This window comes from Trichosurus vulpecula, chromosome X (genome assembly GCF_011100635.1).
Source record: "Trichosurus vulpecula isolate mTriVul1 chromosome X, mTriVul1.pri, whole genome shotgun sequence".
Classification (NCBI taxonomy): domain Eukaryota; kingdom Metazoa; phylum Chordata; class Mammalia; order Diprotodontia; family Phalangeridae; genus Trichosurus; species Trichosurus vulpecula.
The window spans coordinates 54,343,725-54,369,129 of record NC_050582.1 but is presented as its reverse complement, the minus strand read 5'-3'; the positions used below and the strand labels follow the sequence as shown (position 1 = coordinate 54,369,129).

General features: G+C 40.9%; 1 protein-coding gene across 1 annotated transcript in view; it reads right to left on the bottom strand.

The window, feature by feature from the left end:
- NRK (Nik related kinase) overlaps positions 1-25,405 on the bottom strand; it is a gene marked incomplete at its 5' end in the record, with an annotated part of 215,747 nt that overhangs the window by 92,354 nt on the left and 97,988 nt on the right. The window contains 5 exons of the mRNA XM_036739833.1: positions 2,250-2,304; positions 4,411-4,541; positions 8,341-8,431; positions 9,608-9,718; positions 23,742-23,867. Of these exons, the coding sequence (XP_036595728.1) occupies positions 2,250-2,304; positions 4,411-4,541; positions 8,341-8,431; positions 9,608-9,718; positions 23,742-23,867 (514 nt within the window). The remainder of the gene's footprint in view (positions 1-2,249; positions 2,305-4,410; positions 4,542-8,340; positions 8,432-9,607; positions 9,719-23,741; positions 23,868-25,405) is intronic.

The window sequence follows — 25,405 nt, the reverse complement described above, 5'->3', positions numbered from 1 at the left end:
TGATACTCTTGGTAGGCATCCTGGTCCCCCATGAAATGGGGTGTGGAATGGCACTGTTCTCTTCTGCCCTCTCCTTAGCTAGAGGCGTGGCTGAGGCTGAGGTCAGCTTGGCTCCACACTGCAGCTCCCTGTGGGTGAGCAATGGTGTACCACAAAAACTCCACTCAAGGGGCAAAATCTGTGGCTTCCCTGGTTGCCATGCTGAAGATGAGGCATCAAGGCAAAAGTCATGGGCTAACCCCAGTGTGAGTGAGGAGGAAGCCACAAGAAGTGCCAATGTAGACAAGGGTTTCAGAAACAAATGAGGGGCAGAAAACAGGCAGAGAAAAGTTGCAAACCTTAAAACAGCTAGGCTTCTTTTTTTGTTTTGCTTTGAGGCAATAGGGGTTAACTTTTTTGTTGTTGTTGAGTCCTTTTTCAGTCATGTCTGACTCTCCTTGACCCTGTTTGGGGTTTTCTTGGCAAAGATACTGAAGTGGTTTGCCATTTCCTCCTCCAGCTCATTTTACAGATAAGGAAACTAAGGCAGACAGGGTGAAGTGACTTGCCCAGGGTCACACAGCTAGTATGACTCTGACGCCAGAATTTGATCTCATGAAGATGAGTCTTCCTGACTCCAGACCCTGAACTCTATCCACTACAGAGCCACCTAGCTGCCCAGCAGCTAGGCTTTATAAGCAAGTCAATGTCCTGCCATCCTCCAAATGAAGGCCCAGGTAATGGGCAATATTGATTGAATCTCTTGTCAAAATTTAAAGGAAAAAGTTCCTGGAGTTCATCTAAGCTTATTTCATAAACAAAAAGGAATCTTGAGCTGATGAAGAAAAACAGCTAGCTTGCAAAAACTAGGTTTACATGGGCTACAAAATTTGTGTGAAGGACAACTTATTTCGATATAATTCATTTGGTACCTACTGTGTACTTTTTAGCCATGGTAGAACCAAATGCAATGAATCACATGGGCTCAGACTACTTCCGAGGGCTTTTGGCTAGCTATTCCTTAGGTCACATATCCGTAGCCTATGAGTCAGGAAAGACAGAGGAAGTAATAACCTCCCAGCCCTCGGTCTCTCTCCTTCTGCCCCTGAGATGCCCTCAAGCCCCAGAAGTTCTGGGGGTCACTAGTCCTTCCAGTGGCCCTGCAACACAGGTAATTCCCGTCCTTTGAGGGGAGGGGCGGTGAGATAATTCCATCATCAGCTTCCACCAGCTGATAACCTAACTGGAAGAATTTGGAAGGAGGCAAGAACCCTCTCTAATCCCCCTCCCCAGCCACAAGTCTCTCCCATTTGTTTGTCACAGGGGAACAAGAATGAACTCTATACTATCAGGGTAAGTCAGTTCTTTCTGGTGCCCTGGACCCCTTGGTAAAGCCTAGGGACCCCTTCTCAAAGTCACATGCTTGAAGGCAAAACAATAAAATGCATAGAATAACAGAGGAAATCAAAATATTAAAAAGAAAGCCAAAGAAGTTTACAGGCTCTAGGTTAAGAACTTTTGCATTAAATGGCTAACAGCCTTTAACCTGAGCTGGGGTTAGTTTTTCATGATCCTATGCACCAAGAGAGAAGGAATCCCCACCCCCACCCCCAAGCGCACACCCACATTTCTATAGCAGCTCTTTCTGGACAGCTTCCCTAAGTGAACCCCACCCCTGTGATCTTGACTCCATTCAGTCTCTGCTCGAGATTAGGGTTTGTATCTTAGTTGTCCTGGAAGCCCCAACAATCAAGTGTGTGGCCTGGTAAACATCAGAGATGTGCTCTGAGTTTGTGGCTTTGAAAAGGGGACTGGACAGACCGGTGAGTTTCCCTTCTGATCCTGCCTACGGGCCAGGTCCTTTGGGAGAGATCTCAGAAGCCAATGATGCCTGATGCCTCAAGGGAGCTTGCAGCGAGGACCGCCTATTCATGGCTCAAAGGCTAACTACCACTGGTGCACGAAGCTTAGGACTCCGCTGGGCTCCTGGTCATTCAGTACTGTCAAGAGCTATTAGCAGGAAACCAAGCTGAAGGAACATTTGGTCAGCCTACTAGAGGAGTTTGTGAGAGAAAGGCGGCCGCTCTCAGCAGGGGGCTGTCCACAGACATCCTGATTCCAAGTAGCCTGGGGCATCCCACTAGCCCCATGGAATGGCTGCCAGGCACTTGCTCAGAGAGTGGTGCCTACGGGGCTACCAGGGCAAGCTCCAAAGAGACGGGTACAATCCCTCACCCATGCAGGCTGCCAAAGACCAAACAGTTACTCACGCGGAGCGCCCTCGGCCATCTCCATGGCGGTGATTCCAAGGGACCACAAGTCACTCTGGAAAGAAAGATGACAAATTCAGGAGGGTGCTTTGGAGAGGGCATGGGCCTTGGAAGCAGGAGGTCTGCCACTGCTACTTCTTATTGTTTTCGGATCCCAGGAGAGCTGCGTCTCCTCTTGGGCTTCCGGGTCTCCATCCTGGTGACCTACCTCACATCCTGTTTGGGAAAAGTGTGCTGTACACCTTAAAGCACCTGCTAGCACCACAGCTGGAAGGGACCCCCCCAGGTTATCTAAGAAGAAGCACAGGGCTTAGTACTTGGAGCAGAGGACTCAGCAGTTGGGAATACTCTTTCGGGGGGGACTACTGAGCACTGGCTTTTCACAGGTGGTTACCTGCCTAAGTCAGCTACAGTTGCACTTTGCATCCCAGGTTGGCCCTTTGGCTCAGAGGATCTGGGGTACCCCTGGGGTATGTTCTCTTAGCTATTGAAAGGTACCCTAGCTGAACCTCCCTCCAAGGTTGTTTAGTAGGAATGCAATTCAGTAGTAGGAGGGTCCATTTTGTATGAGAGCCCAAGAGGTTTAGTTACTGAGGTGAAGGGCCCAAGCTCAGGATAGGTGACTAGGGCATTGCGCCTGGGTGCTGCTTTTAGGGAAAGGAGTGAGCTTTAGACCGTGGGTCCTCAACCACTCCTGCTCCACTCCTCTTGTCTGGTCCTAGGTCTTTACCCTCTGAGCCCCATCTGACTCTTTCTCCCTTTACCTTTTCCTCAGGGCTGGGAGCTTTGGCCCCACTGTGGGAGGAAAGCCAGCCTCTTTGGGGGGGATGGACTGCTCCCTCTCCAGGCATAATTGCAACTGACTAAGATGGTCCCATGTCATGCTTTTCATGGGGGTACCTGGGATGGGCAGTGATGTCAGGGGGAGCCACCTGAGGTTGGATCCTGATCCGGTCCCACTCTCTAGTGAGCTTTTTCCAGCCTGGCTCTGCCATCCTCCCTCCTCCAACGGCCTTGGCAGCAAAGGTGTTCCAGGTTCTCTGCCTCTCCACCCATGGGGCTATGTATTCTGAGATCTGAGGTCTCTCCCCAGGCCTACTGTACCCCCTGAATTTTTCTCAAGTGCCCAAATTCCTAGCTATGGCTCTGATGAAGAATCAAGTAGCCCTTGCTGTACAATATGGCCCCTAAGGCCTCCTCAGAATTCAGAATAATAGCAGCCTCCGTGCTAAGGCCTTTCTGCCTTTCCCCTTTGGGAAGTCTTAGCTTAGAGTTGCCTAGAGACTCAGGATGAGGAAGGAAGGGTGGAGGGGAGGGGCTTCCCACATTCCTTGGAGAAAAAATTCCAGGTAGCCAGATTAGCAAGACAAAGCAAGGTTGGTCTCCCCCATCTAGATAAGGTACATTATACACAAAGCAAAAGGCCACTCTTTGGGAGGTGGAATTAAAAGGAAGCCACTTAAGAGCAGGGAAAAGAAAGAAAAAGGAAAAAAAAAACTCCAGAAGTATTTTCAGCCAGGATAAAAATGGGAGGAAGTCATTTGAGTGCTTAAGTTAGGGTCTTTTGAGACCACTGGGGGAAAACCATTAGGCCTCTGCTCCCTGATGCTTCTTACAAAGAAAAACCTGTTAGGAAGGACTATAAATACCTACTCCTTGAAAGGGGTGATTTTCAAAATGAAGGCTGTGGGAAGAGAAATGAGCACATATTGGCTAGAGAAGTCTAGCACCCCTCTTTTCCATTAATCACCAAATAGCAGAGGAAACAAAGCTGCCACCCACTATCTCAGTGAAACACAGCCCAAATCAAAGCAAGATCAATTCAGTCAACCAGCCTCTCAGAGTCAATTTGGTAAGGTGCTTTGATTGGGAGTCACTTTCTCTGGGACCACACTTCCTTGTCCTACACACTCTAAGAAGTGGTAAGGATCAGAAAGTGGTGTAGGGACACCTCAGGGATGGGCCAGGTAGAAAGACTGCCAACAGCCAAGGCTGGCCCAACCCACCTGTGAGCCATACTCTCTGCATCTCTGGCTTTCATACATTCACACTGCACAGTGGCAATGAGATCATTTCAATCTTTCATCTCAGCCCTTGAAAAGGCCATTGCTTACTAATACCCCCATTCACTAGATCCCACGTTCCCAATCTTTTTACTCACTCTGTAATCGTAGGTCGAGTCAGGGTTTTCATCGCATGCAATCACCTCTGGTGCCATCCAATATGGCGTCCCAATGAAGGTGTTTCTTCTGCCAGCGGTCCGGTCCAGCTGGGCACTCACTCCAAAATCCACTGAAAAATTCCACACATGTCCAAAGAGTAAGTCGGTGACAAGATGCTTGATGAGTTATTGCCTTCACTTGGAAAGCAGATACGTAAGCCACAATGGGGAACAGATTGAAGCTCCAACATGGGAAAGTTGAACATGGGGCCTGCTCCAGGAACACTGGGAAAGAGGCTTCTGCTGATGTTGACGTTGGAAGGAGCCCCAGCAGTACTGTAATAAATCTATGGTTGGCTTGGCTGAATGCTTACCATGAATATTAAAACTAAGCTCCATCAGTACACCCTGAATAGTGTTTGGATTTGCCACTTTCCTGGAAGAAGGACAGGGATTGAAAAGAGCATCTGAAAAAACACAAAACAGGCTGGACTGGGAAGCTTCACCAATAATTTGAGAAAGCCCCATCGTGATGGGGAAGAAAAATGAGTTTCATGGTCAAGTTTAAAGGAAAGTCTTCCACAGCTAGGTTGAAGCAGATGTAAATATTTACTGTGATGTCCACATCTTAGTTTTGGCTCTAAAAGTTAATCGTGGGATGCTTTGGAAAGAGTGGCATTAGCAACTGTGGGATACATTCATCTGTGGGATACATTAGAAGGAGCTTGGCATGGTGGTCTCGGACACAGAGAAAACGTCTGGGCTGCTCGGCTTGGAAAAAAGGCAGCCTTTTTCTGAAGGAAGGGGGAAGGGGAAAACCTTTTGAGGACTTTTTCGGTTTTAGGCATATGAAAGTTGATGAAAAAATGTTCCCATCTGCACTAAGAAGAGAGGGAAGGGACCCAAGAGGAAGCAGGGGGGATTGAGGTTTGTGCTTAGGGAGCTCTTGCCAAGCACAAGGATTGTGGGATGTTGGAACACTACCACTGGACGTTGTAGAATGTCCTTTTCTAGAAGGTTTCAGAAATAGGTTAGATCAGGGCTTAGCAACCTCCTGAGCAGGATCATAGATTTAGAACTAGAAGGGGATCTTGAAGGTCATTTAGTCTAATCCCCTCATTTTACATGTAACCAATCCAAGGCTGGGACACTAGTGATCCAGGCAGCCGTGTCCCTGCTGCAGTCGCCTTCTCTCGATTACTAGTGACATGACTTTGTCTGAGAGGGAAGCAAGGGATTGATTGCCCTCCCCATCCCTGTGCCTCACTCGCTTCTCTGCCCTTCTCGGGTGTACGACTTCCTAGGGCAGGCTTCAGTTCACTCATCTGTAACCCAATTACTACTAGTGATATAAAGGACCAATACTGGTAGCAATTATATAAAGCCATGGGAAAAAAAATCTCAGACAAGACCCATGTTCTGTCAGCAATCTTGCTTTGCCAGAAACAACAAAGCTGAGGAAGGAGGTGATGCTGTTATCATCAATTTTTGCTAAGCTTTGGGGATTATCTGGAAAATCTTTGATTTCTACTACACAGTAGTCATCTTTATGGAGTTAACAGTTAATGCCCAACTTCATGAAGTTGCTCCCGAAGTGGGGGAGAACCCAAAAAGGTGAGGCAGACCCTGAGGTCTAACTGGAAACACCTGGCTACTAGGTCAGTTTCGGAGCAACCAGCTGATACCACCCCACACCACCAGCCCACGGCGTTGTCCACGTGCCCATACAATTGGCCAGGTCTCTAAGGAGAAGCAGCCAGTTTCACCTGATGACCTGACCATCGCTAACATTTACCTTATCACTTTCTTAAGTCTAGACAATCAACAACAACAACAACAAAATAAACCAAGTTTTCATTTGTAGCATTTGCCGATTTTCAAGTGTAACTGCTCATCCCCAAAATTTAACAATTGGCTTTTGTTTTTAAAAGCTAATATTAGACAGAGGGGCATACCCCTGCAAATACTGCCCCCCCCCCCCGCCCCAACAATCTTCTCTTTGTCTTATAGCCCTCCCTTTCCTAACTGCTGTCTTCTGAGAAATTAAGATAACCGACATTTTAAGAATTGTGGGTAAAATGTGAGTCAAACTCTGAAGGGGCCACATCAGGGGCCTCTCTCACAGAATAATGGCCATGGGTTTGTTTTTTTTTTTTCCTAACCAATTCACCTAGCATGTTAGATACTCCCAGCTTCTTGGCTGTATTCCTGTTGTTTGGGGTTGCCAGAAATCTGACCTCTGGATAAGTGGGGTCTTACTGTATGTTCAAAATACAGGGCCGTGCCCTCTGGTTCGATATGTTATCCACACTGTTTGTTTGGGACTTGGTGGAATCTGTGTGACCTTCACAAATTTCCAGACTGAATTTCTGAAGATTGTCACTTTCAGGAATAGAGAAGATAACACATTTTCCTGGAATTACTTTTCAACGCGATATACATTTGTAGTCATTTATTTCAAGGACAAACATGCTCACAAACTTCTGCTCCCTCAATAAGAACTCCATGGAGCATGTGCTCACAAAGAGCACAAAATGTAGCTCTGGCACTATCTGGACTTTTTTTTAGCTGCAGACAAACCCCAAAGACTGTGTAGGATGGAAAGCCATTAGGGAGAGGCCCTGTAGTGATAGGATCTGAGATCAGTGGCAGTTCTAATGTTTGCAGGTGATTAGCTGGCATTAAATAAAGCTGCCTTAAACAAGGCTCCCTTAAATCCTCCCACTCCCACCCCAGGCCTTGTGAATATGTAGTGAGAAAAGCTTGGAGTAGTCCGGACTCCAACACTTGCTAGAAATGTGTCCTCATGCAGATCACTGGCCCTCTCGGAATCACATTTTCTATTTGTTAAACTCTCCGTAGTGTGACGGCAATAATTTTGCAACCTGCTCATCCCACAGAGAGGCCCATGAGGATCAAATGAGGCAAGAGTGGTAAAAGCCCCAGACAAATGTGTTACTGGGGTTAATTTTAAATCTCATTGTGTCTACTGCCCAAACATGACAACAATCGTGGCTAGCAGGTACCACAACATCTGGTTCAAAAGTGAAAAACACCATCAATCAAATGGTTGTGTTGTTGGGCATATGGTGTGGTCCAGGGGAAAGAGCACGGTGTTTGAGGCCCCAGGACCTGTGTTCAAATTCTTCTACCTATGATGCTTATTACCTCCATGACTGGGCAAATTACAACTTCCCTGGGCCTCAGTTTCCTCCTCTTTAAAATGAGTCTAGAGGGCCTCTGAGGTCCTTTCCAGCTCTTTGAGGGCAGGCACTGTTTCCTTTTTGTTTGGTGCATAGAAGGCACTTAATATACACTTGTTGATTGGTCCATTGCCTACATGATATCAAACAATTTGTTGGGTTGGTCTTAGTAGGAAAAAAAAATCAACTCACGATTACCTATCACTTTATGGCAACAAAGCACTCTCACATGGTTGTTCTTATTTGATTCTTTCCAAACCCCAGGAGTATAATGTAAATATCCTTAAGTAAGGAAATTAAGGCTGTGAGAGAGGGGAATGACTTGGCAAAGAATAATTGAATTTAGAACTGGAATTTCAGCCAAATGTGGAAGGGACCTGAAGTGATAATTTAGCCAAATCTCTCCATTTTGGAGATGAAGAAACTGAGGACCAGATGGGTGAAGTGGATTTGTCTAAGATGATGCAGTAAGCCAGTATTAGAGTTGGTATTTGAGCCCAGGTCATCAGACTCCAAGTACAGAACTTTTTCCACTCTCCTACATGGCCCATATTATAGACCAGTAAGCTCCAGATGAGAGCTCTCTCCCTTGCTAACTCTGACAGTCTGAACACAGTGATGGTAACACAAATACATAAACCAGGTGTTTTATAGCTGTCTTCTACATTCAGTTGTTCTATGTATGTGCTTTATTTCTGCCTCCACCAACTGCTACAAGAAGACTTACCCAGTTTTACTTCAGCATTTTCGGTCAGGAGGACATTTTGTCCTTTGATGTCCCGGTGAATGACGTGGTGCATATGAAGATGGGAAAGGCCCTGCAAGAAAAATCGCATCATTGTCACCATTCCCTCTTGTAGGAACATTGGGCCCTAGATGCACTCTTGCACAGCAGGGGCTCAGGCGATATTTACTGAACTGAGATGACCATATGACTTGGGTAACTAACCCTAATTCCTGATACGAGGCTAGAGCTTTTTCGTAAGAGAAGCAACTCAGGCTTAGATTTTTCAGACTGAATTCTTTAGGTGACAAGTTTTCAGAATTACTTCTGCGGACTTTTGAGAAGGGAAACCAAGGAAGACACCCAGGAATGACAAAGAAAATCCCATAGAAGTTTTCACCTCCACGGACTATGGCACTTCTGTCTTCTCTAAAAGGGAAAAAGTTGGCTGCCTTGATTGGCTATCCAGATATCCCCTGGACTTTACCTCATTCAAGCCCAGTTACTAATATTTCTTGGTCAGTTTTTGAAGGCTGAGAAATTAGGGAAATATGGAAATTTGTTTTAGAATGGCTTGAATTCGAATTTGCTTACTAGACTGGCTCTCTCCTCCCCACCACTGAAGCCATCCCACTCCAGCTACTTGGGGGCACTGTGAGACATGACAATGGCATCTCTCCTGATTGCGGGCAGTGCAAGTGTGGCCAGGCCTAACTCCTGTTCTTAGTTCTTGGGTGCTCCTATTTGCCTAGGTCACAACTTGGGCCAGCTGGGACTTTGGGTTTTGCCCAGTCCCTGGCAGGTACTACACTGAAAGCAGAATGGAATACAGCTGCTTTTTACATCTATTTTTTCAGATGGAGAGAAGGGAGGGGGCTCACTGTCTGTCTGTCTGTCTGCAAAAAAGGTAGTGGGATAGTTGCAAACTTTTCTGAAAAACACCAGGCTGAAGAGGCCACCCTACTCCATTTCCAGGATTGAGTGTTTAAGTTCACATTCATCAGGATTTTAGAGTGGGAGCATATCCCCTCCTGCTGTTATCTTTCTAAATGGGAGAAGCCTCATGTTTCTAGGCTGTCCTCCCAAACTCATCACTCTCCTTCCTCCCTTCCTCCCAGTTCCAATCCAAAATCTTTTATTATTTGCTGTTGCTCTTCTACCATTCCCCTGCCTTACCCTCTCCCAGTGCCATTACATATTTGCATTTTTTAAAACCTCTACCCAGGCTCCTTCAATAACCAGAGGGAATAATAACTGCCCAAAGACTCACCCGTAGGACCTCACGGCAGATGTAAGAAATCCAGTCTTCTTTAAAGGAGTTACCTTTGGTCTTCTTCACTAAATCTGTCACTGAGCCTGCTCCACAGTACTCCATCACCAGCTGTAGGGAGGAGAGAAGAAGGTAACATCAGAGGCCAGAAGCACTTCCTTCATGAAATGTCCCTGTAGGTGACCTGTAGTCTGCTGAACACATGGAGAAACAAAGTCAAAGACATTCACCTTCCCTTAGGATCTCCTGCACAGGCTTGAGGATCCATAAGGAAAGATGCTCCCAGTTCCCAAATCCTGTCCCAGATGCTTGTTAATGGTGTGACCCTGGGTAAGACACTTAGGTGGCACAGTGGACAGAGTGCCTGGCCTGGAATCAGGAAGACCTGAGATCAAATCTGGCCTTAGATATTTAACTAGCTGTGTGACCCTAAGTAAATCACTTGCCCCCTGTTAGCCTCAGTTTCCTCATCTGTAAAATGGGATAATAATATTACCTACCTCCCAGGGTTTTGAGGATCAAATGAGATAATAATTGTGAAGTGCTTAGCACAGTGCATAGCGCATAGTAAGCCCCATATAAATATTATTATTAACTGGAGGGTTCTTATTTGCCCACCCACCCCCACCCCCAGCAGAATTAGGAGAAAAGAGTGGAAACTAAGATTACAGTGGTTTGATGTAAGAAAGAATTCCATAAAACAACTGGCCCTATCCCAAACGGGGACAGGATGCCCTAGGATATAAACTAGGATATAAAAATGATCTTAACTTGCTTTTATTTAGGGCCCAGAAATTTGCAAGCCTGGCCTTAACTACACTGTTGCCTCAAGCTAAACAAGACTAATCCCTCTACCACCAGACCTCCCATCTAGTGTTGGGAGAGAGTAATCTTATCTCCCTTAATCAAATGCGATAATGTGTGTAAAGCACTTTGTCAATCCTTAAAGCCCCATTTAAATGAGAGCTAATTATAGTCATTAAGTCTTCCCTTCTCCAGGCTATAAACATCCCTTATTCCTTCCACCCCAATTCATATAGCATGAACTTCACCATCAGGTTGCACTTTTCTGGATGCGCTTCTGGATGCTGATCAATGTCCTATCGAAAATTCGGTACCCAGAACAGATGGGATCTGACTGGGCAGGGTATAGGGGGACAGTCAGCATCCTAGACTTCCATGCTCTTTGCCTTATTTAATGCAGCCTAAGGTGACAGACCTTAAATGTGTATTGGGGCAAACAAATCTTTGACTGCTAATCTATCCCGTAATGTCTGTTGTATAATTTTATATCCCACTGGATTGGCACAGTAGATAGGCAGCTGGGCCTGGGGTCACGAAGACTTGAATTCAAATTCAGCCTCAAATATACTAGCTGTGTGTCACTTCACTTCTGTCAGCCTCAATTTCCTCACCTGAGAAGTGGAGATATTAACAGCACCTACCTACCTCCCAGAGTTGTGAGAATCAAATGAGAGAATATTTGTAAAGAGATTACTTAGCACTGTGCCTGGCACACAGTAGGCAATTAACAAATGTCTGGTGTTCGATGGATTTAGGACTTAACAAAGCAAATAGGATTTTTTCTTTTAGTGAATGAATTGCAATTGCTTGCTAGGAACTTATCCAGAGAAAGGTGCAGATTCTTTGGAGCAAAGGCTCTATTGTCCTCCCTCAAAGTGGTTGACCTATTTAGAAGATAAAGAAAACTCAGTAGCATGCTAATTGCTTTCTGCTTACTATGTAATTTCACTCCTAAATCATATTCCTAAATTAAGTGTGATAATACTCAACTCAGCCTAAGTTAACTAAGTTTGTTTGTTTATTTACTTAGTACTCTAGTTCACATGTAATCATAGATTTCCCCAGGTTCCAGAGAAAGGAGAGCCTTCTCTTCCTATCCTCGCCATACTACTCAGCCATCTTTGCCCTAGGAACTAGAAAATGGAAACATTATTAATATCCACTAAAGATAGGAACTTTTTGGAAAAAGGGGAAATCTCGTAAAACATTTTTGCAACATCTAGAGTGCTACCACCTCATCTTTGGTTCTTAAACCTTCCCAAGATGTTTGGGCATAGCCACCCAATTCTCTACTAGTTCAACTGGGAACTGTAGTCCTCTGCATTGTCCAAATAGCTAGTAGAGAAAGACCCTTGGTGTTGCCATCCAATGTGTGGTGCTACAACTTTACATACCCCCGGACAATTTAGAAGTTGCCACTTCACCTGGCTCCTTCCCTATTAGCTGACTGGAGATCTTAGGCCTCTGTTCTTCTCAGATAGTTGATGGAGACCCAATTCCAAGCATATGTCTAAATAACATTCCATCTCACCTCCTGTCCTCCAGATAAGTCTATGGGTACAAAGGATATTCTTCAATAAACTTAATTAGGACATGTAAGTTCTGTGGTATGAAGTGTTTCTTTAACTGGTGGTTAGTTTGTTAACAAATTATTAACATGGCAATTGTAGGAAATAATACGGTTAGAGGAATCTGACCAATTTCCCTTTTCAATTATTTTCTGTGGACTCCCCCCTCCCAAAAAATAACTCTGACTCCTATGTAAAAAAGGAGTAGGGCACTATTTCAACATGACACATTACTGATTCATCCCGTTATATCACTTAAGTAATTAATTGTGTCCATGAATTTCTTTATTGATTCATTGTAGGAGTTTTACCTCCTCTTTGCCGATATTTATGTTTTTAATTTTTCTCTTTTCTTACTGCTCTCACTAGCATTTTGGAAATATGTCTAATAAGAACTAGCTAGTGTGGAACAAGAGAACATCTGGGGAAGATGAACTAAAAGGGTAAAAGGTTTTCCAGAAGAACAAGAGGGGAGGGAGGAGGTAGGATAGTGGAGAGGTCATTATTTGGCATGTTCTACAAATACTAGTGATAGAAGGCAAGAAAAAGAAGGAGATAAAAGGCACTGTCGTTGGCAAAGTGAAGACAAAATATTTCTTTTTTCAGATGATGTAATCATTTATCTAGGAAACCCTAGACAATCATCAAGGGAACTAAGTGAAGTAAATAATAGCAATTAAGAACAAGTAAAGCAGCAGGATACAAAATTAACCCTCCCCCCCCCCCCCGAACATTAGCATTTCTTCACTAAAATAAGTACAAAATGCATAAACTATCTGGGAGTCAATCTGCCAAGACATACTCAGGACATATAATTACATTACACTCTTTAAAGAAATCAAGAACAACCTCAATCATTAGAGGGATAGTTATTGCTCAGGGTTAAGTCACCTCAATAAAATAAAAGTTATGATACTGCCTAAATTAATTTACAAATTTATTGCCACATCAGTCAAACTACAAAGTTTGCTTGGTACCAAGCACCAAATAACCAAAGTGTACCCTACCAAGGACATACCTTATAGACCTAGACAAAATAATAACAGACTTCAAATTATATTATAAAGCAGTAATCATAAAAGGTAGTTAGCACTGGTGAAAAAAAATTAAAATGTACATAAGTGAACAGGTTTTTTAAGCTAATTAGTAGAACAGGTAAGATAAGGAAACACTAGAAATAATCAAACTCACTAACCTAAGTATTTGATAAACCAAGTTGGGGGGATAACTTCATATTAGAAAAGAACTGATGGGAATGTTGGAAAGCAGTCTGGAAGAAATTAGGTTGCAACCAACATCTTATTTCATATACTATTGCTACATGTTCAAAATGGTTATACATTCTGAATTATAAAAGGCCACACTCTTAAAAAAAAAAACAGAAGAGAACAAGATTAGATACTTTTCATACCTGTGGCTAGGGGGAGACTTCATAACCAAACAAGAGACAGAAGAAATGATAAAAGATAAAACAGACAATTTTTGAGTACATGAAATTGGAAAGCTTTTGTACAAACAAAATCAATGCAACAAGAGTAAAAAGGAAAACTGTGAACTGCTTCAAATATTTTTGAGAAGGGTCTGTTATCTAAGCCATATAGGGAATAAATATATAAGACCAAGGCTAGTCCCCAATTCATGTGCTCAAAGATATGAATAAATAGTTCTCAAAATAATAATTGCAATTACTAATGACCATATGAAAGATTTCTTCAAATCTTTAGTAATAAGAGTAATGCTAATCAAATCAATGCTGAAGTTTTACCTTATATGTGACAAATTAGCAAAATGACAAAGGATAGAAATAATGTCGAAGGAACCATAGGAAGATAAACACAATGTTGGTGGAACTGTCATTCCAATTATTCTGAAAAGCAATTTAGAATTATGCTAAAAAAGTGACTAAAATGCATATACCTTTTGACCCAGAGATCCTATACCCCAAGGAGACTGATGATGGAAAGGTCCCCTATAACAAAATCTTCAGAACAGCACTTTTTGTGATAGAAAAAAAAAACTAGGATAGGTAACTCTATGATAATATAAGTTGCAGACTAAGTGTCAGTGTGCATTGACACAGGAAGTTTCCTCATTGGGGCTCCCTATGTTAATGAAATCATAAGCCTAATTAAAAAAAAGAATAGAAATAAAGATGTCCATGAACTGGGTAATAGCTAAACAAGTTATGGTAAAAAAAATATATAATTTTCATGTGCCAAAAAACCAGAAATATGAAAAATTAAGAAAAGCACAAAAAATTTACAAACTGATGCAGAATATGGTTAGCAGAAACAGGGGGAAACTACACAATGGTTACAAAAATGTAAACTAAAAGAACAAAATAACAAAATTGAAAGATGCAAAGTTATAATGCTCAAATTTGGCCTCAATGAGAAGTTGAGAAAATGCAACTCTCCTTCACTGCAGAAATAAGAGGTTATGGATATAGGATATTGCAGATGTAAATAGACAAAGATGATATGTAAGCTCTGATGAACTGTTTTTCTTCCCCCTTCTTTTTTATCTTTGTGGCAAAGGACTTGCTGGGGAGGGAAAGTGATATATACAGAAATAAAGGGTACATAAATACAAAAGACATCAATAAAATTAAGATAAAATATTTAAACTGCCCATAGTTTGGATGCTACTCAAAACATGCAAAAGGTATGGTTTTTATAAGGCATGGCATGCAATAGATGCTTACTTTTAAAGTTTTTCATAGAAGTCTAGATGGCACAATGGATAGAGCACTGGGCCTAGAGTCAGGAAGACCTGAGTTCAAATCCAGCCTCAAACAATTACTAGCTATATGACCTTGGGCAAGTCACTTCACCCTGTTTGCCTCAGTTTCCTCATCTGTAAAATGAGCTAGAGAAGTAAATGGTGAACCACTCCAGTATCTTTGCCAAGAAAAACCCAAATGAAGTCCTGAAGAGTTGGACATGACTGAAATGACTGAACAACAATAGAAGCCTAATGTGTTGGAATATCTATTAGAATGAAATAAATTAATTGAATGTTAAAGGAGAAAGAAAAAAATAAAAGGAATTTTTTTTAAAATCTAGGGTACATATCAGATTACACTTGATTTTCTTCTCCTCACTTCCCCCCAAGGTTCTCATCATTTATACTCCAGCAACCAATTCCTTCATGCAGAGGAGAATCTGATCCAGAATAAAAGTTCTCCTTGTTGGGTCCTCTTCCTTGAAGGATGAAATTATTATTAAGGTATGTCAAGATATTATGAGTTACTACAAATTTGGCAGAAAGGGAGCTCTCACAGATTTAGGATAAATTGAAATTATTATTATCTCATGCCCTTTTGCAGGGTTTGTGATGCCTTCCTCAAATTCTTCTGTTTCCTTGTTTTAACCAGGTATGTAACAGTAACAATATTGGATCTGCCAGCATTCCTCTTCGCTATGCTTTCACCCTCTATTTCCAGAAATCTAAATCTTGTTCTTAAATCTATGACTCTATGTGCAACTTTGTACAAGTCATATATCCTTTCTAGGCCTCAGTTTCTTCCTTTGTGAAATGAGAAAGTTGGACTATTTGACCTCTGAAGTACTTTCCAGCTCTAGGTCTAAGATCCTATGAATCTAGAGAAGAGAGAAATATTTTTTGAGTCCCTTTACTTTCTCTTCTTGGAGAGAGACCAGCCCACACTTTGAGTATGGACAATAATCATTAGGCCAGAAAGACTTTACCACAAAATTCTCCCTATTGTGTGTACTTTTAGAAACAAAATCCATAAAGAATGAAGTCTCTTCCAATTCTGAGATTCCGAAATTCCATAAATACTGTTTACAAGATCATGCTATCAAATGAAATAGAATCTCCAAAATCCAAATCCCATTGGGTTGGTAGTTTAAGTCAAAGTCTCTAAGGTTTGTTTTTTTTTTCTGTTTTATCCTCTATCCCTCTACCACCACTTTCTCTTTTGCCTTATTCCCCACCATGGGTTTTACTAAGGTAATAAACATTTATATAAGATAAAGTTCTTCAAGAAATGACAATAGACTGTGCTGATATTTGTTACTTTATCCATTTCCCTTTTTTTGTATCAGTAGTTCATTTAATAGGTCAAGCTAGAGTTGTTTTTATTGTTTGCTTTTTTTTCAAAAATGTTTTATTCTTGATTTTTTCATGTCACTATCAGTTCTCAGGGACTTCCTACCTCTACCCCAGCAGAACCCTTGCTGTAATAAAGTACAGTTAAACAAAAGAAATTAACACAATGGCCAAGCTTTGAAATATAATGCCTCATTCCACATCTATAATCCACTACCACCTAGGCCAAGAAGTGAGAGGCACGTTTAGCTGTTAATTATCTAAAGTTTCAATGTATTAATAAGAAATCTGAAGTCTTTCGATGCTGTTTTCCTATAAATTACTGTGGTCATCATGTAAATTGTTCTATCAGATCTATTTACTTCACTCTGCATCAATTCATATATCTTCCCAAATTTCTCTCAATTATTCATATTCTTAGTTTCTTAAAATGCAATAAAACTCCCTTACAGTCACATACCAAAATTTATTCAGTCATTCCACTGGTTGCTGAGCACCTTGTTTTTTTTCCCGTTCTTTGCTACTACAAAAAAGTGATGCCATGCACATTTTATATATGAAACAAAGACCTTTCCCTTTGTCTTGGACCTCCTCAATCTATTCTCAGTATATCTCCTAATTTTTCGTATAGGACCATAGACCTAGAGAGGGAAAGGATTTCAGAAAATAAAATCTGAATGAGACACCATCAAGAGTTTTAAGGCCTAAAATGGACCCATCTAGTCCAAACATCTCATTTTACAGATGAAGTCCTCCCCTAGGAAAATTTGAGTTAAAAATCCAGCCTCATACACTTCCTATCTGTGTGACCCTGGGCAAGTCATATAATCATTACTTGCCTCATTTCCTCATGTGGAAAATGAGGATAATAATAGCACCTATCCTCCAGGTTTGTTGTGAGGATCAAATAAGACAATATTTTGAAAGCACTTAGCACCATGCCTAGTACATAGTAGGTGCTTAATAAATGCTTATTTCCTTCTGTCCTTCTTTCTGTCCTTGAACCATGTATAGTCTACTTGGAAAGATGAAACTAAGATGCATGAAACCTTTAAAGAACAACTAAGATAGAGATTATGTAGTAGCTCTGAATGTACCAGGAATTCAGAGAAGGAAGAAGCTGTGTTAATAAGAGTAGTGGAAAATAGTTTTTGAGACATGGTATTTGAACAGCTAAGCCTTGAAGGATGAGTAGAATCCAGATAAACTGAGAGAGAGGAAATCATTCAAGATGGGAAGGATATAAGCAAATGTATAGAGACAAGAATGAATATGGCACAAATGGACTACAGTGAGGATAACAGTTTGACTGGAATTGAGGGAATATGGTAGAGAGTAGTGGGAGATAAACATTTATAGTGAAGGTGGAGCCAGATTAAGGGATATAAGTGAAAACCAGGCTAAGGAATCCCAACTTCTACCTCAGAGCTGTGTCCTTAAGGTATTTGTTTTTTTTGTCTGACTCTATGATGGGGACAAGGGGGCCTTCAACTGCTTGGTTATTTTTCCCAAGAGATTAGCAAACTCACTCTGGGAAAAAAAATCAATTGCATTCCTGCAGGGCAAGTCCTTCCAAATGGGACTGCTGCCAAGGTAGGTCCATTTTAGGCCTTAAAACTCTTGATAGTGTCTCATTCAGATTTTATTTTCTTAATAAACCCAATTTCTCAGGAAATCTATTTTTGCCGCCACTGAATTGACTGCATGGCTGGCTAGTTTTTCATCCTCAGGCACTAAATCCCCTAACTAGTGCCCTGACCAATGTGAAGGAGAATAGAGTTATATTAGTCAACCTTTATTTTAATAGCAGATGTTATTTCAGATAAAGAAAAAACATGTATTTATGCTTAATTGCTCATGCCATTAAACTACTTTGCAAAAAAAAAAAAACCCTTAGACTTTTCAGAATGTAGCCAACTCTTGATTATTTATGCTAATGAAGGGGAACAGATACATGGATAAACCACAAACAATGGCTAATCCAAACCCATTTCTATTTGGCTTTGGAATATTAAATGAATGCTTTCCAGCACATTTACTCCTAAGTGTAGTTTGCACATGCTTCAATTTTCAATGAACCTATGATCACATGAATGTGGCTATTCCATCTATCAGTGTAGCTCACAACTCATCCAAATCTTTGCAGCCTTTGGGATTCTTGTCCATGTCCTTCCAAAAACACTCTATAGAGAATCCAGCCAACATGCTGGAGCCTTTCCTCTAGGTCTTTTTATATTTTGTGGGTAATAGTGGAATCTGTGACCCATCTATTTGTTAGGCTCCTCTCTGGTCTAATGATGATTCTAACTCCTTTTCTGATCATACATTTACTCAGTGACCCTTTACATCTTATGTACAGGTCACCATTGGAAATGTCACTATCAAGCTTTTATTAAATGCTTAATATATGTTGGGCATGCTAGGCACTAGAGATAGAAAGAAAAGCAAAAATACACTCCACAGCCTGCTTGTTCCCATCATATGTTTCTCCATCACCCTTTGCAACCTGGAATGTAGCATTCCAAGATTTGAAGCCATACAGAAGCACTGGGAGAACATGTGTGCTGGAAAGATGGATCTCTGTGTTGGGAAGCTGCTTGGGATCAATGAAAAGCCCTGCACAATTTCCCAAGGGCAATTGAGCTTTGCTGTCCTTTTTCTATTCGATTCTGGGCCCAGCTCATTATCTTTCTGTGTGCACTGTCCCAGATATAGGTATTAAAACAAACTAAATCAGTGGCCTAGCCAGCCAATTGCATATCCTAGTGGGGAAAATAGGCACCATGCACCATTCATCCTTTTGGTTTCTTCTATATGGTCTGTTGGGCTGATCTATTCAAAATAATCCTAGATCTCATCAAGAGGTCCTTTAACATTCTGGGGTTTGATGTAGTCAGCACAATCCCATACACAAAGAGGAACATCTGGAGGACCTCACTAAGACTGATAGTGAATCATTCTTTCATTTGCACCCTGCACAAGCCATATTCCATGACAGCGGCAACACCTCACTTGACATTGATAAAATCACAGGGCCATTGCATCCATTTATCTCTGTGACTGCATTTATCAGGAAATCTGGTATGGTCTTAGTACATACACGAGAGGCTCCTTCTTGGAAGAGAGCTTTTAAGCTGTATTTTTCTCTACTGAATCAAACACTTTTTTTGTAAAAACAATCAACAACAAATGCATCTTACATTTTTTTTCACTTTACAGCCGGTTGTGCAACTGCTATGGAGAATCATTTATCAAAACTTGCCTGTTCTCTTCTCACATTTTCACAGAGAATATCCTTGCTAAGCATAAACATTATTCTCATAAAGGGGAATGAAATGAATTAAAAAGCATTAATTGCTACGTTCAAAGCAGTGAGAAAGTAGCCATATGGGTTGGAAGTTAGTGATGTTCTCTTGGTTGTTTCTGGGCATTTGTATTATCAGTGATTGTTTCCTTTCTTTTGGTGTCTTCTACTTCCAAAGAAAAAAATGTTTTTAAGATTATATGACAACCACCATGAATTTCTCAACTTGTGTTTGATATAGTTCAGCCGCTCTTCCCAATTCAATTTTTTTGACTGCCATTTCTACTCCTTCATGTGACACAGTGAAGTTATCAAGGTCCAAAGGTGGGGGTGGCTCCCCACCATTGACTTGAAAAATAGATCACAGTAGAGATGATGACAAAGGTTTTTTTTCCCATTTTATGTCTATTAGTTGTCCTTCTATGAGCTTTTAGTCTTTTACATTTCTCAGACCTGAGCCATGTTCTCCAACACTGTTTTTTAACTATCCTGGCCTGCCTTCAAATTTGCATAGAAATCAGTAATTATCAAAGAATACACTGACCTGATTTGGTGGGTCTTGTGGAGTTCTTCAAAGAATTTCTTTACTTCTCCTTTGGCAATACATAACATAAGCTTTAACTATTTTCAGGGCATTTCTTCTTACCTTTCAGCTCATGTTGAAATCAACCACATCAACTCCTTTGTTCACACGAATACTAAAAGAAGCATTTTTGGCTCAAGTGAACACCCCGGGAAGGCAGACATATCATGTCCTTGATGTGCTGAGTGTTAGGTGAAGATCAAGTTTTAACATTATATGAAGATAACCAACATGGTGGCTCCAAGCCTATGGATTCCCCAAATGTCATGATGTAGGAACTAGAGAATATGTGGCTCAATTTGAATAGTATGAGACATTACTTCAAAAGACAGGGGAATAAACAGTGGGAAATTCAGCACTGGATCAGAATCTTGGGAACCCTGGGGAGAGGAACTACTCACCAACATGGCTAATGAGGAGTTGATGCCCAAGGGGAGGAAATTTTAAGTCTCTCACTGCCCTTGATGACTTCAAATAACCTGGGCCTGATGAATTACCCCCCTCAGTACTTAAAGAAGATATGATTGCTGGACTACTATCAGTAATATTTTAAAGATCAGGAAGAAAGGGAAAGGTACCATAGTACTGGAGAAGGACAAATGTTTTGACTTTTCCAAAAGGGGGAGATAATGTAGCCTGTAAACTATAAATCAGTGATGCTGATTTCAGTCCCTAGGGAAAATCTTAGACCAGATCATAAAAAGATGATTAGTGAACAACTGGAAAAGGAAGGGGTGAGTATGAAGAGTCATCATGACTCTTTCAAGGATAGGTCATTCCTAAATAATTTTTTTTTCCTTTGGTTACTAAACTGGTAGATCAGAAGAATGCTATAGAGTTAGTTTATTCAGATTTGAGCAAAACATTGGATTAAATCTCTCTTAATATTCTTGTGGAAAAAATGGAGAGGTGTGGATTGGACAGTAATACAGTAAGTTGGATTCAGCATTGGCTTCATGTTTGGACTCAAAGAATAGTTAATAGTTTCATGTCAACTTGGAAGGAGAGCTTCAGTAGAGGGCCCCAGGGACCTATGCTTGGCCTTGGGCTGTTTAACATTCTTATCAATGACTTGCAAAAAGGAATAGATGGAATGTTTATCAGATTTGGAAATGACACAAAGCTGGGAGGGATAGCTAATATACTAGGATCAGCTTCTTAAACTATGGGTCAAGACCCCATATGGGTCATGAGAAAGTTGGCAACAGAAAAAGGTTTCTCCTGCAACAACCAAAAATTAATTAAAAATCAAACACATGATGAATCTGAGGTGTTTCTGGCAGCACTTGCCCTTTTTGCATCTTGCAACTTCCCTGCTGCCTTGACTCTAAACACAAAGCATTCGTACTTTGCACTGCACAAGCCATCACGTCATACAACACCAACAAACATTGCCAAATGCGAAAAGCGGTCTCAAGTGGAAAAATTTAAGAAGCCCTGTACTAGGTGACAAAACAGGATCTTACCAGGCTGGAGCACTGGGCTAAATTTGACAAGTTGAAATGCAATAGGGATAAATACGAAGTCTTACACTTGGGTTCAGAAAAGCAACTCCATGATGGTGACAGACTTCACATCTAAACTGATCCACTGGCTTCTCTGCAAGCTCGATAGGATTTGGCAATGTGATGAGGAAACCAAGAAAGCTCATGTGATCTTTGCCTGTATCATGACAGAATGGGGAGGTGATCATCCAGCTGTGCTATTCCCTGGTCAGACCACATCTGGAGGCTTCAGTGTCGGGCACCACTTATTAAGAACAATATTAATAAGCTCGAGAATGTCCAGGGGAGAACAAACAGGATATGGGAATCAGTTGAAGGAACTGGGGATGTTTAGTCTGGAGAAGAGAAGACTCAGGAGAGACAGGATAGCAGTCTTCAAGTATTTGAGAGGCTACCATGTGGAAGAGAAGTTTAGACTTGTTTTGTTTGGCTCTAGAGAACAGGACCAGGAGAAACGGGCAAGAGTTGCAAAGAGGCTGATTTCAGTTTGGTGTCTATCATTTAGAACTGCCCCTGGATGGGTGGCTTTCCATTCTTGGGAGGTCTTCAGGAAGAGGCTGGATGACTACTTTCTAGGAATGCTATGGTTTATAGGCTTACAAAATTGTGCTGGTATGGACATTAGAGAACATTTAGTCGACATCATTCACCTCCAGCGTGATGAACCTGGGGCCCAGAGAGTGATTAAGGTCACATAGACAGGAAGGGGGAGAGTTGAGGTTTGAACCCATGGTCTCTGACACCAAAGCCAGGGTTTTTTTCACTGAACCAAAGTGCCCCCAGATTCTTTTTCACATATAGGTAATGGGGATTCTTTTAGGAGTATATGTTGGACTAGATGGCTGTGGACATTTGATCTCGCTCTAAAATTTTGTGATCAGGAGAAAGAAGAACTGTGAACTTAAATAGACCCTCTATAGTCTGGCTACATTACCTGATCATTGGCTGGCAGAGTTCTGAACCCCTTCCAGTTATTCTGTCTTCCATGTAACTGGATTATTGGCAAGAAAGTGTGGACTGTTCTATGTAAGCTATCTATCACCTCTATAAATAATTGATTCACTTGGTACTACTAAGAATATAAAACCCAATATAGGAAATAACATTATTTTTTAGCCTTAGAAGAGTTTAAGATTCTAGGGAGAGAGGAAGTCTCTCAGACAATCAGTGAAGCAGCCAACAATGTTTACAGAAAAGATTGTAATAAATTATTTGGGACAATAGAGGGGAGGAAAAAGAGATTAAAAGATATGTACAAACAAACAACATATACCTAAAAGCAGAGATACCAATAAAAGCTGTACAGAGATATGAGAGTAAAACCCTAATGGCAATGGTTCAGGCAATGAAGGAGTCTAAATAACTGAATTATACATATACATTGAGGTTTTACCTTAATTCCTATCTCATTAATTTGGAATCTTTAATCCTATGGACAAGATAAAGACTGTTTTGCTATCATTCATCATTTGGGGAAAGGCCTTGCTAATTAGTTAACAAGAGTGTGTGTGGGGGGGGGGGTGTGGGTGTGGGTGTGTGTAAATGTTTAACAATAACAAAAACAGCTAACACTTAAGTAGTGTGTACTACCATGCCAGGCACTGTGCTATACACTTTACCATCATTATCTCATTTGATCTTTACTACAACCCCAGGAGGTAGGTGCTATTATATTATCCCCACTTTACAGATGAATAAACTGAGGCAAACAAAGATTAAAAGCCTTGCTCAGGGTCACACAGTTTGTAAGCACCTGAGACCAGATTTGATTCAGGTCTTCCTTACTCCAGGCCTATCACTTTAGCCACTACACCACCTAGCTGCAAAATTTAAAGAGTATAAACATTTCAAATATTTTAGCAGCACCCACATTCATACAAGCAAAATTCTAGTCACAAATTATCCATTATTTATCGGTCATTATTTATTTATTATTTGTTTATTATACTTATCATTATTTATTACTTGTCTGCCATTATTTGTCAGTCCACCAGGACACCTACTGGGTGTTATCTTGTTTATCACTAATTGTGGTTATTATATGTGCTTAAAGTTAATGATCTTACGATCATTAAAGGAATATTCTCTATTCTTCTCAACGCATAGCAAGCTTGTATTATTGGCTTCTCTCTGTGCTCTAATCTGAACTCTTTTAATCCAATTCAATTTAATAAGTATTTATAAAGGGCTTACTATGTGCAAGGCACTATGCTAAGTGGTGGAGGTACAAAGACAAAAGCAAAACAGCCCATGGCCTCAGAGGGATTATATTCTACTAGGATGTTCCCACACATACCCAGAGCTGATCATCATGGCCAGAAAGATTCTTCTTTATGAATGCGCCATAGTAGGTAGCAATGTTCCTATGATGAGAATATTTCTTAAGCATGTTGATTTCCATTTTGATTTCCTCTTCTTCATCCTATACAACAAGAATAGAAATTGGGTTTTATTGTCAACTCTGTACCACATGCCTCAAAGATTATTAGCTGTTGGAGATCAAAGGAGAGAGAAAGCATAACATTTGTACCAGGTCACAGCAAAGGCCAATGAGATCTATATGATTACTATAAATTAATGAAGTGGATAGGTGTGGGGGGGGGCCGAATTTGTAGAGCAGGTTCTATTTGTTTTCCATCATATAATGTTTTAGGGGACATGAGTTGTCATAGATTCAGTCCGTAGCCCTACTATATAATGGGGTACTTACTTCCATTCATTGGTGCTAAAACTACCTCTTTTAAAGGCTTTAAGGAATATACCTAGCTGAGAACAATGTATATCAAACAGAAAGAGCTCCCAGACTGAAAATTAGGATACCTAGATTCTAATTCTGCTGATTGGCTCCAGGCAAGTCACTTAATCTCTCCAGGGGCCCTCAGGAAAAATTGGTAGAAGAATGACAACACTAAGGGTGCTGCTATAAATATCTTGTTATATATATAGCTCTTTCCGTCATTTACTTCGTCGGGGTACAGGCCTGGTAATGGGATCCCTGCCTCGAAGTTTATGAACAGTTTAGTGATTTATCTCCCATGACTCCATATTGCTTTTGCAGAATTATTACACCAGTTCACAGGTCCATCAACAAAGTATTGAGGTGTTTTCTTCCTATAACTCCTCCAAAACTGATCATTCTAATTTTGGGGGGAATTTGCCAATTTTGGGAGTGTAAGATGTAAGCTCAGTGCTTTTGATTTGCATATCTTTATTATTAATGATTTCACGCATTACTTTACATTGTTGTCAATCATTTGCATTTCTTCATCTGAAAACAGTTTGTTCAACTCTTTTCACTACTTATCTATTGAGCAATGGCTCTTGGTTTTTTACAGGGTATCCCAAAAGTCTTTGAGCAATTTAAAGTTTTGAAGTTATTAAAGCTTTTAAAATTGGGATAACACCAATGAAGACCAAATCAAAAGGTACAGTGGTAGGATAAATGAGATTTCAAGACTCACACTCTTACCTGCACTGGACAAGGGACATGTGAAAAGGGGTATAGAAGTAAAAGTAAAAAAAAATAGGCCTGTTTTATAGGAAGCAATACTATCTCTGCTGCCTTCCTTAGACTCAGATCCCATGCCTCTACTTTCCTAAGTTATTAAAGCTTAAAATTGCACTAAGACTTTTAGGATACCCTGAATAATTGTATCAATTCCCTATGTGTGTTGAATATCAGATTTTTCTCACAGATATTTGAAACAAAACTTATTATCTTCCCTCCCCCGAAATGACAGTTTTTATTATGCTGGTTACATTGATTTTATTCATGCAACAGATTTTTAATTCTTTTAAACAAAATGATCTATCTTATCTCTTAGGATTTCTATATTCCTTGCTTGGTTGAGAATTTCCTCTCTATCCATAGTTATGAAAGCTATCTGATTTTGTTTTCTTCTAATTTTTTAATGACATGACCTTTAATGTTCATTTGCATATCCACTTTGAGCTCATTTC